This window comes from Typopeltis vanoorti, chromosome 4 (genome assembly GCF_054136105.1).
Source record: "Typopeltis vanoorti isolate ZY-2024b chromosome 4, IOZ_Tvanoo_1.0, whole genome shotgun sequence".
NCBI classification, from domain to species: domain Eukaryota; kingdom Metazoa; phylum Arthropoda; class Arachnida; order Uropygi; family Thelyphonidae; genus Typopeltis; species Typopeltis vanoorti.
The window spans coordinates 65,709,677-65,727,221 of record NC_143552.1 but is presented as its reverse complement, the minus strand read 5'-3'; the positions used below and the strand labels follow the sequence as shown (position 1 = coordinate 65,727,221).

The 17,545-nt window shown below is 35.4% G+C and overlaps 1 protein-coding gene across 5 annotated transcripts in view; it reads right to left on the bottom strand.

Annotated features, from left to right (window-relative positions):
* Nucleotides 1–17,545, bottom strand: part of Gale (UDP-galactose 4'-epimerase) — a 241,401-nt gene that overhangs the window by 189,464 nt on the left and 34,392 nt on the right. For 3 of the 5 annotated variants that reach the window (XM_090391234.1, XM_090391232.1, XM_090391233.1), the window contains exon 3: nt 1,570–1,688. The exons of 1 other annotated variant lie outside the window; for it this stretch is intronic. In XM_090391234.1, the coding sequence (XP_090247360.1) occupies nt 1,570–1,688 (119 nt within the window). Of the gene's footprint in view, nt 1–1,569; nt 1,689–7,822; nt 7,930–17,545 lie in introns of all 5 variants that reach the window. One more of the 5 variants, XM_090391235.1, reaches the window with a different exon arrangement.

The following is a 17,545-nucleotide window of genomic DNA, read 5'->3' as shown; positions in this document are numbered from 1 at the left end:
CCCCTTCCTAGACACTTTAATCACCCGCCAGCTTGATGGATCTTTGGTTTTCTCTGTTTACAGAAAACCCACCCACACTGGCAGATACATTCACCAGCAATCCCACCACCACCCCTCACAACAATATGGGGTGATAAAAACACTATATAACAGGGCAAAATTAATCTGCTCAGATGACAAGGCCCTGACTATGGAACTAAACCACATCCTCAACACTTTCTTAGCCAATGGCTATAACCCCAAAAAAATCCAAAAAATACTAAAACCTGTAAACCACAACCCCCCTCCCCCCCTCCACAATAAAGACTACACCAAGTCTATCACTATCCCCTATATCCAGGGCACCTCTGAAAAAATAACTAATATCCTCAAAAAATATGACCTTCCTTCCTGTTACAGACCATATAAAAAGTTGGCATCCCTTATCTGCTCTACCAAAGACCAACCACTTCCCCTAGACCTACCTGGTGTATACCAGGTCCCTTGCAGCTGCAAATTGTCCTACTTTGGCCAAACAGGCAGAACAACAAATATCAGGATTTCAGAACACCAAGACTACATCCGGTTTCACCAGTACAGCCGCTCTGGGTTGGCAGACCATGCCTTAGATACCCACCATAAAATTCGTTGGAAGAAAACAAAAATAATCCATCGCAGCAAGTTTAAATACGAAAGATTATTCAAAGAATCTTCAGCAGCTCTAAAAAACGTTCCTAACCTCAACAAATTTGGGTGCATGAAACTGCCCCAAATTTGGGAGACTTTCATTATGAGAACTTCAGCCCAACTGCCAAGACTACCAAATTAGCCTGCAAGAGGGCATCATTAGGACTTTAGGAACAAAATTAGTTTCTTACATTCTTCCTCATTTGCTTTGTTAGTTCCTTAGTGCACATACCATATCTTTATGTTCCTGAAGATGGCAATGTGACATTGCCGAAATATAGAAGTGATTCATTAAAGTTATCTTTAATTAAATACTTCATATGCGTTGTTAATTCCGTAAATTAATTACCAGTTATGTCTTGATAAAAAGTGAGGAACAGATTTTTAAAAGTACATACTTTCAGAAAATAATATTAAAAAATCGATTTTTTTGATTTTCTAAATACTACTGCCTCCTTAAAACTATCAAAAACTTACAAATTAGCAAAAAGAAAATGCCATAGAGGAAAAACCTGACATGATAGAGAAAAATGGGTTTGATATTTGAAATCAGCGCACCCAAATTAGTAAAAAACAAGTGTCAGATCATAATCAGCAGAAAAAAAAATTTTTTTTGTTGGCCAGCTTATTGATTATAATCAATAAGCATCCATATCAGAAGAAAAGTTTATTTGCAACTTAGAGGTAAAACCTAGTTGCCTAACTGTAAGCAAAGCCTAGGGCAGGAAAGGAGCTGTAAATATTCTGAATTTTAACTCTTCTCTCTCCTAGTAAAAGTGTCTGTTCAGAAGTAAAAGTATTATAATGAAATGGTATTATAGAGAATTGCATTAAGCGGGATATTATTGTATTATTTAAGAACTAATGAAGATTTAAAATAATCTTCAAAAAAAAAAGTCTAACCTTAGAGAAGATAGATATCAGCTTTTCTTTATCTAATAAATCAGCTTCATAAAAAACTAGACTCTTTCCAGATAATTCCTGAACTCGAAGCAAGCTTTCTGGCATAACCCTGTCTTTTGCTGTTATAATTTAAATGAAATGATATATATCAGATTTATAAAAATGTTTTCAAGGTTTAAAATGAATAGTATTCTATTATATACTTAATTAAGAAAAAGCTGTGAACAAAATATAACTAAAAATTATATATTTTAAGTCCTAGTTGATTAATAAAAGAAACAGCAAAACAACAGATATCTCTTTTTCACAGAAAAGAAGCAATAACTTAAATTCAAAGTTATGGATCTAAGTAATTTTTTTTATTTAGTTATTTAAATTATGAAATGCAAAAATGGTAGTAAAATCATTTTTAATTTGATTATCAATTAAACTGGCTCATAACTGAAATGATATCAGCATAATCACAAAAACATATAGGACACTCGTGCAAATGTCAACTATAAAGCATTAGGTAAACCTTATAATGAAGCTTATATGTTGATTATCACAATATTTCTGGAGTTTTTTATGACTAAAAAACAATAAGGGCTAAAAAAAAGATTTTTTTATCAGTCATTAAATTTAAAACTTGTACTAACTAGTTTTAAATTTAACAACTCAATAAAATATTCTTTTTAATCCTTAATCACATAGGAAGCTTTGAAAACAGATGATAACACAGTTGGTATAACAACTAAAATAATTTATTGCACCACAATCAAACTGCTATCTTCCAAGAACAACACACACACAAAGATGCATGAATGCAGACACTACACAAGGAAGTGAGAGTGAAGATTTACTTTATTCCCAAAGGTAAAATGCATTCAATCATGCCATCTAGTAGGCATAAGGCAGATATAAGGCAGTTTTAGGCATTCAAACTTAATAAGGTCGGGATAGTTTTTTATAAGCCTAGTAGTAAGAATAAATAATAGTGCTTATTATAGCTGGATTCACAGGATAACCAACATTAAAATTTCTGAACATAAATACTACAATTATTACCAACACTATGGCCACTGAGATCATACAGACTGAATTTACTTGGAAAGTATGATAGACTTTTCCTAATTTTCCTTGAAAAAGTTATTCCAATCAATTTGGAGATATTATTATTATTATCCTAAGACCCCATGGAGTCACAGACTCATCTAGGAGGTCCCATTTGTCATACACAGCTCATCATGCTACACCTGAAACACATTCAAATTCTCTGAAGACACCATGCTCTCAGGCAATGCAGTCCAATCACTCACAACTCTCCATGCAAAATATCTGCTTCTCACTCCCTCCTTATACAGCTTCCAGGGATGACCTCCTCTTCTCCCTCAATCCCCCCCCCCTCATTTTATGAAAAACCTGTCTTGTCTTAAGCTTTCACAAACCATTAAAGTTCTTTAGCTGTGGACTTCATAACCATGACTGTCTTTGAGGATAAGGTGGTTGGTCCTATGCCTCCTGGTGTCTGGGGGATGAAAAACCCAAGTTACTGGGAGAAAAAAACCACCTCCATATGAGACTGGTTACCTCACCTTTAGTTGAAAGAGACCAGATAAAGGTTTCTCACATCATAGGTGAGAATCGAACCCCAGGTCTTTCTAACCAAGGGGCTTCGTCTATACTGACTGAGCAACAGAGTCTCCTTTATGAAAAAACTCTTCAATGTTAATCCTATAACAGCCCCTTACTAACTTGTATGTCAATATCATATCACCCTTCTTCCTTCTATTCACTAGACTCTGCAAATTGCATCTTCTCAACCTTTCTTCATATTCAACATTCCAAAGATCGAACTATTTTGGTCAATCACCTCTGAACCCCTCTCCAACATCTCATCATCATTTTGAAAACCAGGTAACAAATCTGTGCATAGTAATCCATATGTGGCTTAATGAGGGCCTTATACAATAGAACCAGAATCTCCTTACTTCTACATGTCAATGTGCACCACATCATCACCAGAATTCCTTGTGTGTTGTCCTAATAATTTTAGCAATATGTCCCCCTAATTTCAGATTATTATCCACCAATACCCCAAGATCTCTTATTTCCTCCACCAATATACTCTCACCAAGAGTAAATTCTACATCCAATCTTTGTTTCCCAAATTTTAAAACCTTACATTTCACAACACTAAACTGTCATCCCCACTTTTGTGCCCATCCACTCAGTCAATTTATTCAAGTCTTCTTGCAAGGCCACAACATCTTCACTACTCCTCATAGTTCGTCCCAACTTTACATCATCTGCAAACAGATGTACACACTCGTTCAAATCTTCCCCAATATGATTAACATACAACTTAACCAGCAATGGACCTAAAACAGACCCCTGAGGCACACCACTAGTAACTTTCCTCTTCTGGGATATTGATTCCCCCATACACAACTTGTTGATACCTATCGGACAGCTAATCTCGAATTCAATTGAACTAGTCTAATATCCAACACCTTCACTCTAGTTTGACTATCAACTTATCATGTAGTAATTTATCAAAAGCCCTTGCAAAGTCTTAAGTACACTAACTATGTATACAATTCCCACATCCAATCCTACTGTCGCCTTATTGTAATAAGTAAGTAGATTATTACACATGACCTCCCTTTAGCAAATCCATGATATCCATTAAAGATAATACCATTGTTGTCAATCCAATCCAGAATTGGATTGACAACAATGGTATCCTTATTCTCACCTGATTCTCATATTAAACAAATATATCAAGCTGATGTCAACTTCCTGGTACGTTCCTTCAAAATACACAGTAATATATCTTTAAATACCACAGCCTTATTAATATCAACTTTGCTTAATTTCCCACATACCTCTTCCTTGCTCACAGTCAGTCAATCCCCCCCCCCCATTATCCATCACCCTCAAACTCTGCATGATGTTGCATTTACAAATTTACAAGTATGAAAGATTTTATTGAACTGCTCATTAAATATCTTAACTATAACATCTGCAGCAGCTGTCCTTATGCCTTATCCTCCAAATCAATGCCATCCTACCATAATCATTATTTTTGCTGGCTACACATTGAAAGAACTCCCTAGGACAGGGTGGGGAACCCTTGGCATGCGAGCCGAATGCGGCACGCCAACGACTTTTTTCCAGTACACAACCCAGGGTTCACCTTAAAAAATAATTAAATACAACATCTTCGCTGAGTTGTATATTTTAGCTTAATAGAATACAATTTTATTAAGTAGAGCGATACCAAATAAAAATGCAATAAAGAAACAAACACCATCAACTGTTTTAGTAATAAGTAATAAGCAAATGAAACAAATATTCCATTTCCAAGCCACCTATCTCCGTGATATATTGACGTACAAGTTTTGTCCCATTCAATTGTTGCACCATTTACCAGGCAGCCAGACGTGGCATGACTCCTTTACCATCATTTTATATATTTTTTTATATATTTTGTGTTTCATAAAGAATTTATCAGTTTCCTAAAGTGTGTATATATATGAATTTGGATTTAATTAAATTGTAAGTCATTAAAATATGGAATGGATGTATTTATTGTCAATTAATATGTTTAATTTATTAGATATAAATGCAAATTTTCCTTACATTGCAATAAACATAAGTTATTGTTAAAGCTATGTGAAATGCATTATCAATATTCAGGATTATGAAGTGTTATCTGCATGTGATTAGATGGCATGCGTATACCCTTCTCTTTAATTTGCATATGTGTGTAGGTAGGCAGGCTTATAATTATACTAATTTTTGGTTTGCTTAAACTTAGTAGGTGTATGCAGAGAGTGATTATGATGAGAATTTCTGAGTCCAAATTATAATTTTTGTCAGTGTCCATACGTCTCTGTCCATATTTTTACACCCCATGATCCGATTTTCATTAAAGTTGGAAGCTATATAAAGAAAGCAACTTTTTTTGTATGTACCTTGTGGTTGTACCAGAGACATCATAAGGAATTTTGGCACCTATGGCCAGGAAAGAAAACTGCGCCATTCTAAAAAAAAAAAACTTTAAAAATCTAAATTTTTGCTCCTATGTAAAATTAGCGCCTATGGCCAGGAAAGAAAATTGTGCCAATCTAAAAAAAAAATTTTAAAAATCTAAATTTTTGCACCTATGTAAAATTAGCGCCTATGGCTGGGACCACATTGGCCACAGCCTCATTACGCCTCTGAGTTGTACAACTTTGGTCATTCGGTTGTAATTTACTTTTTTTCATTTTGCTTTTCGCTTTGTTCCCTTCTTGACTTCCTCTCTTTCTTCTTCCTTTTTTTTCTATTCATATTTATGCTATATATAAATATAACATTATTATATATTTTTATTTGCTTCCTGCTCTTTACAGATTGTACAGAATATCATAACCACTACTAAAGAAACATACTGGCATACATTGAAGAGGATATTACAGAATTTAAAGAATACTGGACTGAAAAATTTGGTACGATTAAGAAAGATAATAAAGAATTATACATTTTATGTTCCAAATCAGTTGTTTGTAAAACTTCTATAAAGAGATATTTTGAAACTGTTCATAAGAATTTAAGCTAGCAATAAAAGAACAAAGAGAATTAATTTCTTGTGAACTGAGCAAAACAAAAAAAAAAACATCCGATACTTTGATTAAATTTATTTCAGGTAGGTCTAGTTCCAACTTAGTTTCTGCTAGTTTTGAGGTTTCAAAAGTTATTGCCCAACGTGGAAAACCACTCAGTGATGGGAAGTATATGAAAGAAGCATGGCTAGAATGTGCTCCTTTCCTTTTTGACAATCTTTCAGAAAAGGTAAAAATTATTCAGTGCATTAAAGATTTGTCTGCGAGTAGAAAAACAGTTAAGGCTAGGATACTTTAAGTTGGAAAGGAATACAGCAGAACAATTAACAAAAGATTTGGCTTCATGTAAGTTCTTTTCTATTTGTGTTGACGAGAGCACAGACTTTATATCATCAGCTAAGCTAACAATCTTTGCTCGATTTTGTAGGGTTGATGAAGTATGCAAAGAGATGATTAACCTTATAACACTACTTGAGCATATCACTGGGGTTGATGCGATTATGAGTGGTTATTACTATCTATTCGGCAAAGTGATATTTCAAAAGTGGTATCCGTCACAACGGATGGTGCACCCAGCATGACTGGTAAAGAAGCAGGATTTGTAAATCTGTTTGCAAAACATGTTGGTCATCCACTGATAAGTTTTCACTACATCATACATGTGGAGACTATGTGCAAAAGCTAGCCTAAAGGAACTTGAAGTGATGCAAACAGTAACCAATGTTGTTAATTACTCTGCACATGCTTTGAATAAAAGACAATTTCAGAATCTATTGAATGAGGTGGATTCGGTGTACAAAGGACTAATAATGTACAACAATGTTCATTGGCTTAGTCAAGGTCTTGTTCTTAAACGATTTGTTGAATGCCTGGATGAGATAAATCTCTTTTTGACTAATCAACAAATGTCTATAAAGAAATGTATGACATTGTGTGGGTTTGTAAACTGATGTTTTTTGCAGATTTTTGTGAGTGTTTAAATGACTTGAACCTTAAACTACAGGTCTATGGTAAGACTCTTGATGACATAAAGGCATTTGAAATGAAACGAGGAATTTTTAAGAAGGATGTAGACAGTGAGAGATTTAGATATTTTCCAAACCTAAAGAAATACATCAATGATCTCCAAAAAGATGATAAAACAGACCGCCAATGTCTTCACAAGCTATTTTTAAACGACATTGTGTCAGCTGTTGAGCAGTTCTCTCTAAGATTTGTTAAGTTCAGAGAATTAGAAGAGACTGCAAAATTCATTAAGTTTCCAGACACTGTAAAACTGGATGAATTAAATTTGCAGATGTTTTTGTGGATAAATATGGATGATTTTGAAATGCAGTTGATTGATTTTCAAAGTAGCTCAATTTGGAGACAGAAATGTGTTGATGTCAGAGTTGACTTGAAAAATATTGAAAAGGAGCAATTAGAGATGGAAGTAACAGAAAGAAGTGCAGAAAACAAGGTACTAAGGACTTGGAATACTATTCCAGAAACTTCTGTATGTTTAAAAACCTTTCAACAGCATTACTATCCATTTTTTGCATCTACATTCTTGTGAATCACTCACTGTTCTCAGTGATGAACTTTGTTAAGTCTTGTAATAGGAGTAGCCTTACAGATGAAACTAGTAGTGCATGCAATATCTCTAAAGGTTACAAAATATAAACCTGATATAAATTATCTGTCATCAGTGATGCAGCAGCAGAAATCTCAAATCATTGATGCTAAATAAATAAAACGTCCACTATTTTTCTTTCTCTAGTTTTGATGTTTTCTGCAAAAAAATGGTAAACATTAACTTCTGTTTAATATATTACGTAGGTAAAATAAAATTTTTATCCGTAATTTTTATGTATTACTCATAAAAAATATCTTTAATTTTATTTGATTTTATTGTGCTTCAGTCAAGTAAAATGATTATGAGATTGTGCACTGTAATAAATTGGAAAAACTTGAAAAAACTTAAAAAACCTGTCTGATTGATCTTTATATTAAAAAAAAAATATTCAGAATTATTATTTACTCTTTTGCTGATGTCAAAAATTGCGTCTTTAAATTATGTGGCTGTGTATGGCAGCTAAAATAACACTTAAAAGCAAATATAAAAATATCCATGCTATCAACAGGATAGAAGGACTTTTAAGTAAAACTTCCATCACTAATTTTTATATTCCTTCAATCCTAAATGACGTACAACAATCACTCTTACAACATTCTTTGATTTTACTGTTCTAGCATGAGTTTTGATTATTAGAAAAGGTTCACCCAATACTTAAAAGGCACCAAATAATAATATGTTCCCCAAAATTTTGGTTGGCAATGGAGAAAATTTTGCATCAAAGATTTGGCAATTTTGGCACACACACTTAAAAAGGTTGCTCAGACCTGCCTTAGGATTTTTTTGGCTTCATTAGCTAAGTGCTGCTCATATTGAACTTTTGCTACTCTAACCAACCAAGTCATCCTCCTTGCCTGTTCTGAATTGATTGTAATCACTTCTCTTAGGTTACTTCCATAATACCTTTTTTTCTCTGTATTGCATGCTTAATCTCTTTATTTGACACCTACCTTATTTAACCTTCTGAACTCTGGAATATATTTAGACATTCCTTCTACTAGTTTAAGAATATCACCTAAGCAGCACTGATCTCCTTTTTACCTAACTCCTCATTCCATGCTACAGGTGCAAGCTGTCTCCTGAGCTTCTCGTAATCACCAGCCTTGTAGTTCAACATATATCCTTTCCTCACAGGGCTGGCAACCACCCATGCAATCACTTCATGATCACTCTCACCAAATGGAGGAAGGTCTAACACACCTCATTTATAACAACATCCTGTGATAAGATGATCAAATACAATATTCTCAATCCTCACATGCCCTCTGTTGCATACTGCCTGAGAGAGTTGTCCCTCAAGAAACTCATTTTTTTACTTTCAGTTGCTATCTCGTCATCCTGATCTATATTGCCTTAATTAAAATCACCCATAACGATCACCCTTTTCTTATTTGCTTGGCTAATTTGCTCATACATTTCCTGGTCACTACCCTCAACATTACCAGGTGTATAGCAACATCCAACAAATTATTTCATTCTATTCACCTCTATCTCGTGCCATACCGCCTCCAAACCATTACCACTATTTCCTCCTTGCATCTCTACCTTGTATGTACATAACTCTTTTTCTATCATCAATAGCACTCCACCTTCCTTTTACCCTTTCTATTTTCATGAAATGCATCTTACCTTTCCATTGCTATTCCTCTCAGGATGTCATCCTCATCCAACTATGTCTCACTTATTCAATTCAAATTATCACAATTTTTGGGTGAATAAACTTAATCAATAGACCCATTTCATTTCCCTTGTTTCTGATGCTTCTAGCATTTGTATACAAACATAACAGTTCATTCCTGGATCTATACCAAGTTTCAATGATACCACTTATTAGATGTGCCTTCTCCAGACTTTTCTCAAATCATTTCTTTTTCTCCTTAATTGTCTCAGAACTTTCTTCAAATCCAACTGCTTTCCCTACACTACAGGTTATTCCCTTCCCTTTCTGTCTACATATACATTCACATCCTCATGGAGTATAAACCTTTCTCACACTGTGTTCACCTGTCTGCCCTGAGTCTCCCCATTTTCCTGTTTGTCTTGCCAAGTTCTTTCATTCTATACAATGTACCCATGTCTTCATTCATTAGTACCACTTCAATCTCTCCTTCCTTACTCTCCTGCTCTTTCACACTGTTTCTTACTTGCTCAGATTCATTCTCTGCACTCATTACTCTCCCTTTCAGCAGCAGTATCTCCAAATAACTCACACCAAAACCATTCAAATGATAGGTATAAAAAGGTAATAAAAAAAGAAAAGTATAATTATTTCATTCTATTCACCTCTATCTCATGCCATACTGCCTCCAAACCATTACCACTATTTCCTCCTTGCATCTCTACCTTGTATGTACAAAGGGTTGCAGAAATTGGTTGATAGGCGGAAGAGGGAAGATATGATTGAGACATTCAAATTGCTGAAGGGTTTCTATAGGATTAATTCAGAGGATATTTTTGTGATCAGGACTGGTGGTGGGAGAACTAGGGGACATCTATGGAAGCTGGACAAGAGTGTGGTTAGCAAGGGTGTTAGATCTGGTTCTTTACTTTTAGAGTGGTAAATGAGTGGAATAAGCTGCCAGAGTCTGTTGTGGGTGCTATGACAGTGAATGAGTTCAAGGCAAGGTATGATAGATACTGCGAGAATGCCAAATAGTTGTATGGACATGATGTTTAGGGCCTCCCTCGATAAGTCTAAGGCTTCCCTGGAGTCGGCCGTAATAATAATAATGCCTTATGTCTGAAACATATCGTCAAGCCTTCAACCCAGCATCCAAGAGCACCCAATCCTGTCTGATAGTGGCTAAATTTGCAACCTCAGGCTTTAATCTGTTTTCCTTGCTTCAGTATCAGGTATCTCCATGGAGTCAGAAGGCTCACTGCAGGAGATCCATTATTCACAAACTAGCAACTATTCACATAATACCTATCATACCTCTCCTTAAACTCATTCACTACCAAAGCACTCACAACCATCTCTGGCAACCCCCATTCACCATTCTCCAAGAAAAAAAAAAAAAAAAAAAATCTAGTCCTAACACCCTTGCTAACCACACTCTTAAAATTTCCACGTGTTCTCTTCCTTCTTGTCATAAAAATTTATTTAGTAATTTATAAATATACTGAAAAAAGTATTAAGCATCAATTCCATAAAATCCCTTTAATAGTTTATGCTTCTGTCATATCTCATCTTTTTCACCTATTAGCTAGTTTCGAAGCCCACATGCCTTCAATCTATTCTCATAAGGGACATTTCATAGACCTGCCACAATCTTTGTCACTTGCCTCTGGATCCTCACAATCACTTCTTCATCGCCATAGAATCTGGGTGTCCAGATCTGCACACAGTGGTCCAAATTAAAGATGTGGCCCTATTAAAGCCTGATGAAGGGGAAAAATTACTTCTCTATTCCTTGCTTGTTTGTGTGTTTTTCAACAACCATGTAATTTGATGTGCTGTTTTGGCTACCTTTGCAATATGCCATCTAAACTCAACTCCCTGTCTACTATTACCCTTAAGTCACTAGCCTCATCAGTTTCCTGAAGTTCAATTCAGTTCCATCAATATAGTATACAGCTTGTGATTTCTTCTTCCGTATGCTTGGCCACATTTAAATGGCAGTCATTTATCTTTGCCCATACTGCTAGTCTGTTTAAGTCTTTCTGCTTCACCTTCATTTAAAATTGCTCTTCCCAGTTTAGCATCATCAGCAAACAACTGAATATTTCTTGTCAAATAATTTCCTATATCACTGATATACAAATTAAATAACAGACAACCAAGTACCGAGCCCCCTGGTAAACCACCAGTCACCTACCTTCAACTGGACTCAACTTCTCCATAAACCACTCTTTGATATCCATCCATCAGTCACCCTCTAATCCAAATCACCAGATTATATCCAACCCCCATTTGTCTAATTTATGCAACAGAGTTCTATGTGGAATGCTTTCAAGTAGCTTTGCAGAGTCCAGCAGTACCACTGAGTAGCTATTTCATTTATTCAAGTCCAGTATCACTTCATTATAAAAATTAAGCAAACTACTAAGGCAAGACCTAGCCTTCACAAAACAATGCTGCCACTTATAAAGTATCATATTCCTATCCACTCAGTCCTGAATTCTGTCTTTCAGCAATTTCTTCAATACAGGTAACCCCAATTTATGTGCCCTGATTTACACGTTTTTTTTTTCTTCTTTCCTGCCACTGTATGCATGTTATGCCTATCTGTATGTTGCTGTGCATAGCACATTGCCTAACACATCACCTCATATCTGCTAGTTCAAAATTCATTGCTGATTTGAAGACAAACTTTAAAAACAGAGGTACGTAGACATCGATTTGATACACTTCTGATGCTATTGTTTCCAAATGTACATAATTTATTACAGGTTTAATTTGAATGCTTATTAAATATGTTAATAAGACTGGCAAAGGAAAGTCACAACAATGAGGATATATTAGCACATAAAAAGAGAGATGTGCTGTAGTCAATTTGAATCCAAATTGACTACAGCACATTGGCTCGAGTTCAACTTTATGATTGTTAACATCGCATATGAATTTAAACTGAGTCAACAATAAGAATACTTTTTAAAGATAAGGATAAAGTGGGAGAAAATATTGCACACTTCTTGGGAAAAAAATCATCCATTCTCACAGTGAAACTATCTGAGAGTTGGAAAAATTGTTAATTGTGTGGTGGCCGAGATTTTTTAAAATCCCGGCCACCTTTTCTGAGATGCCATGAATATAGGGGACAGTGATAGATTTGCTGTAATCTATGTTTGGAAGAGGGAGGGAGAGATGATGTGTGTAAGCACGTGCACGTGGTGTTAAAATTCTTTGTATTTGGTGGAAGATGTAGCCATTAGCCAAAAGAATGTTTTTATGTAGGTGAGTATTGAGAGCAGTGTAATCTAAGCAAATTAATTTTGCCTGGTGGAGTAAGGTTTTTATGGTCTCAAATTGCTGGGAGGAGGGATGATGTGACTATTGATGGACGAATCTACCTGTGTGTGTGTGGGGGGGGGGGGGTTCTATAGACTGTGAAGGTCAGGGATCCATTTGGATGTCTTCTAGCTAGGGTGTCTAGGAAGGGGAGATTGTTGTTATTTTCTATTTCCGTCATGAATTGGATCCTGTATCTAATTCATGATTATTTTGAACTGTTCAGATTGGAGCTGTTCAAATGGAAAACAACAGTGTGTGTGTGTGTGTGTAAGGTCATGCGGCCAAATTGCAAACATATTGTCCACATTGCATAGCCAAATAGTGGGTTTAAGGGAAGTGGAATGTTAGGGTAGTCTTTTCAAATGTCTCCATGAAAAAGTTAGCCAAGGGGAAGGAAAGAGGGGAGCCCATGGCTGTACCCTCAATGTGTTTGTAGAATTTTCCTTGCCAAAAAAATAGCCAGAGTTCATAGCGAACTGAAAAAGTGCTGAGATATCGGGAGGAAATTCTGCTTGGATAAGTTTGGACAAATTAGATGTTCTGTAGAAAAGAGAATACAAGAACATCAATCTTATATTAGCAACAGTAAATTCGAAAAATCTGGCTTGGCACAGCAGGAATAGATACAGACCACAACATCCTATGGTCTGAAACACACTTACTTCATCAAAGTCGGTATAAATTTGAATGCTTGTTTAAAGAAAGTGTTGAGGCCTTACTTCACTATCTGAACTTAAATCAGAACGACTGCCTCTCTCTATCTAAGATATTGAAAAGTCTTATTTTAATCACACAGGTTAGTTTTTTTTAAAGAAGTTAATGAATTATCAATATTTCTACAGTTACACCACTGCTTATAAATATACTAATGTGACTATTAATTTAACATCACACGACTCTTACTTTTTCAAATCAATCGATTATTTGTGTTCTACTTTGTAATTACCTATTGTCACCATTGATGATGGCCTGCAATATTCAGGCTTGAATAAGTGGCTTTAAATAAATAGCATTACTTATCCCTTGTGTTTTTCATGTTAATTTAAAGAAACCTCTCATGACACAAGTATCTGTTAAACAATGAGAATACTGCTGTTTACCAACCCATTTCTGCATCCTAACTCTCACCAAAAGTACACCTTAACTACAACTCCAGATATACAGACCTATAATTTGTAGACTTAGCCCTATCACCACATTTGTGAAGTGGAACAATTTACCCCATTGTTCAACTTCTTTTGAACTTTTGATGTGGCAAGACTCTTGTTAAACAGGTAAGATAAGGATAATAAATGCACAACAAACAACAGATAATAAATACACAACAAACAACAGATAATAAATACACAACAAAAATAAAAATAAAATAAAAATAAACCGATCAAAAATCCTAGTTAAATTCATTTTCACCAGAACAAAGGACCAATATATCAACGGCAGACATCAATTTTCTACTATTTAGAGCATGGAAAATACACTTCATCATCTGGATTTCAAAATTCCTCATGCAATTCAAATGTTCAGATGCAATGGGACTTACTGTGTATTGGTGTTTTCACAATAAACAGGTTAGCGTGAAAAATTAATGGACAGAAGATCAATTTTCCAATACAACCAGATAACTGAAAGATCAATGTATATCTCAGTACAAATATCATTGCATACAAATCCCCTATCCAAAACAAGCATCTCTAACATGAAAGTTAGAGTAGAATAGCAAGCAGAGTGCTAAAGCAATACCTATAAAAACCTATTGATCCTTTATCAAATTAAATTAATCATGTATTCTTGTCCTAACAAACACTGCCAATATCTTAGCTACCATCCCTGCTGAAATGTAAGTGGAATCTGTCTTGCCACAGCTCTTGTGTACTTGCAATATTTTATTCTTCCTTCCAGTCCCACAGAAACTTGACTGCTGCAAGGTACTCAGTTACACAACCTGATCAAGGGAAGAGTCAACTCCATTGCATTCTCCAAAAACTTGCATTTATATATCACCCTGTCCTGACCATCTTGCACTTCTCATTTATTTGAATGTATTTATAGTATTGTATTTTAAAGAAATTAAATTTTAAAAATATACTAATGTTACTATTAACTAATGAAACTGAACATTATAAATATATTTTGCATATAAAAGCACTAAATATTAGAAAGTAGAAGTTTGTACACAACTATAATACATGATTGAGTGTGCTGTGTCATAGTAAAATGACAATTATTATTTAACATTTTGCTATTAAAATAATAAAGATTTGTCATTTTTTCTGTTAAGAGATTAATATAAAAGTAGGCAAATGAAAAAAGAACCTTTCATCACAATGACATGTTTCATAAGGATCACAGCAATGTATTTCATCCTCATGATAATAACATCAGGAAGAATTTGAGAACAGTGAAAAGGGAGGAAAAGTCACTGATGGTGAGTTAGCAGGAGGTAATGATAAAATGAATGAAAATGATAAAATGAAATCTCTGTTTTTTTTTTTTTTACTCTCATGAAATGAATATAAAAGCAGGCAAATTAAAAAAGAATCTTTCACCTCAAGGATGTATTTCATGAGGATCACAAAGATGGAATACATTCTTCTGAAAGTAACAGCATGCAGAACTTGAGAGCTGTGGGAAAGAAGGAAAGCTACTGATGATGAGTGAACAGGAGATATATGAAGAATTGAGTAAACGTAATGTCAATAAGACCGAAAGACTTGACAATATATTACCACGTGTGTTGAGGGAAATGTTCCATGGAGTTAACAACAGTATTAACATACGTACATCTTTAGCATGAGCCCTAGATTGGGCCAAATTTCAAAGGAGTGAAAAAGAGAGCATAATTGTCCGCTTCATAAAAGGGGATAAGACTAAGGCTTTGAATTACAGGCCAATCTGTTTGCCTTGAGTTGTGGTAAAGATATTAGAAAGGCTGGCGAGGACCAGGAATCAGAATTGGATTGATGACAACAACATTCTCATTGATGGACAGCATCAATGAGAATGTTGATTCTCATTGATGATTGTTGATGTTTTAAAAATCTACTTACTATATTATTATTATTATCATCATCATCAAAGATCCATCTGGGAGGTCCTTTTATCATACACACAGTTCATCATACTATGCTTCAAACACACTCAAATTCTCTGCATACACCACACTCTCAAGGTAAGGCATTCCAATCATTCACAACTCTGCATAAAAAAACCTGCTTCTCACTCCCTTACTCACACCCTCTTTATACAGTTTCCAGGGATGATCCCTGATCCCCCACTGTTTTCTGTAGAATCTCTCCAGCACTGATCATCCTATAACAACCCCTTACTAAGTTATAGTCTCTATCATATCTTCCCTCTTCCTCCTGTCCACCAGACTCTGCAAGTTGCATCTTCTCAATCTTTCCTCATACTTGACATTCCAGAGGTTAGAAACCACCTTAGTCAGTCGCCTCTGGACCCTTTCCAGCATCTTTTCATCGTTCTGAAAACCAGGTGACCAAATCTGGGCACAATAGGCTATGTGTGACCTAATCAAAGCCTTATACAATGGAACAAGAATCTCCCTAGTTCTACACATCAGTGTCCTCCACATCATTCCCAGAGGCCTTTTTGTTGTCTTCACAATTTTGGCGATGTGTCCCCTAAATTTCAGATCCTTATCCACTATCACCCCAAGATCTCTTATTTCCTCCACCACCAATAGTATATCCTCACCAAGCATAAATTCTGCATCTCATCTTTGTTTCCCAAATTTTAAAACCTTACATTTTGCAACATTGAACTTTCATCCACATTTCTGTGCCCAATCACTCAATTTATTCAAGTCTTCTTGTAAGGCCACAACATCTTCTCTACTCTTTATGGTTCGTCCCAACTTTGCATCATCTGCAAACAATGAATATTTCCATCCAAATCTTCGCCAATATCATTAATATAAGAGTTAAACAGTAATGGCCCTAAAACAGACCCCTGAGGCACACCGCTAGTGACTTTCCTTTTCCTAGAAATTGCTCCCCCCCCACCCATACACAACTTGCTGATACCTATCAGATAACCAGTCTCCAATCCAATGCACCAATCTAATATCCAACACCATCCACTCCAGTTTGACTATCAACATCATGCAGTAATCTATCAAAAGCCTCTGTGAAATATGATAGGTATCAAGGAAGCAGTCATCTTATTGTAATAAGTAAGTAGATAAAACATGACCTCTCTTTAGGAAATCCATGCTGCCCATCAAAGATAATACCTAAAAGATAAAGATAATGTATAAGGCTTTAATCAGACTGCAGATGGACTTGCACAGATTTGGCTATCTGGTTTTAAATGGATCAAGAGATGCTAGAAATGATTTGTAAAGGTGACTATGGTGGTTTCTAGTCTTTGGAACATTGAGTATGAAGACAGATAAAGAAAATGCAATCTGTAGAGTCTAGTGGATAGAAGGAAGAAGGACATAATCAACATATGTATGTTGGTAAGGGATTTATTACCGGAATAATGTGGATAAGAGATTCTGGGGGAGGGGTGATTACATAATATTATGAAGTTCTTGACTTCATAATATTATGGGGAGGGCAAAGTCCGACTGTCACCTCCTCGTGGTGCCCTCTGAATGAACTAACGACAGCAGCATTTCTTCTTTTTCCCGTCATGGAGACAAATTTCAGTGATTATACTCATGCTACCGTGTACAGGGCAGCCGACGCGACTCTTGATTTGAAAATGATGTCAGAGAAATGAGCAAATCATTCCACCCATTACAAGAAATATTAATATCATCCAATGTAATTTAAATGGTATCGTTACCCCAGC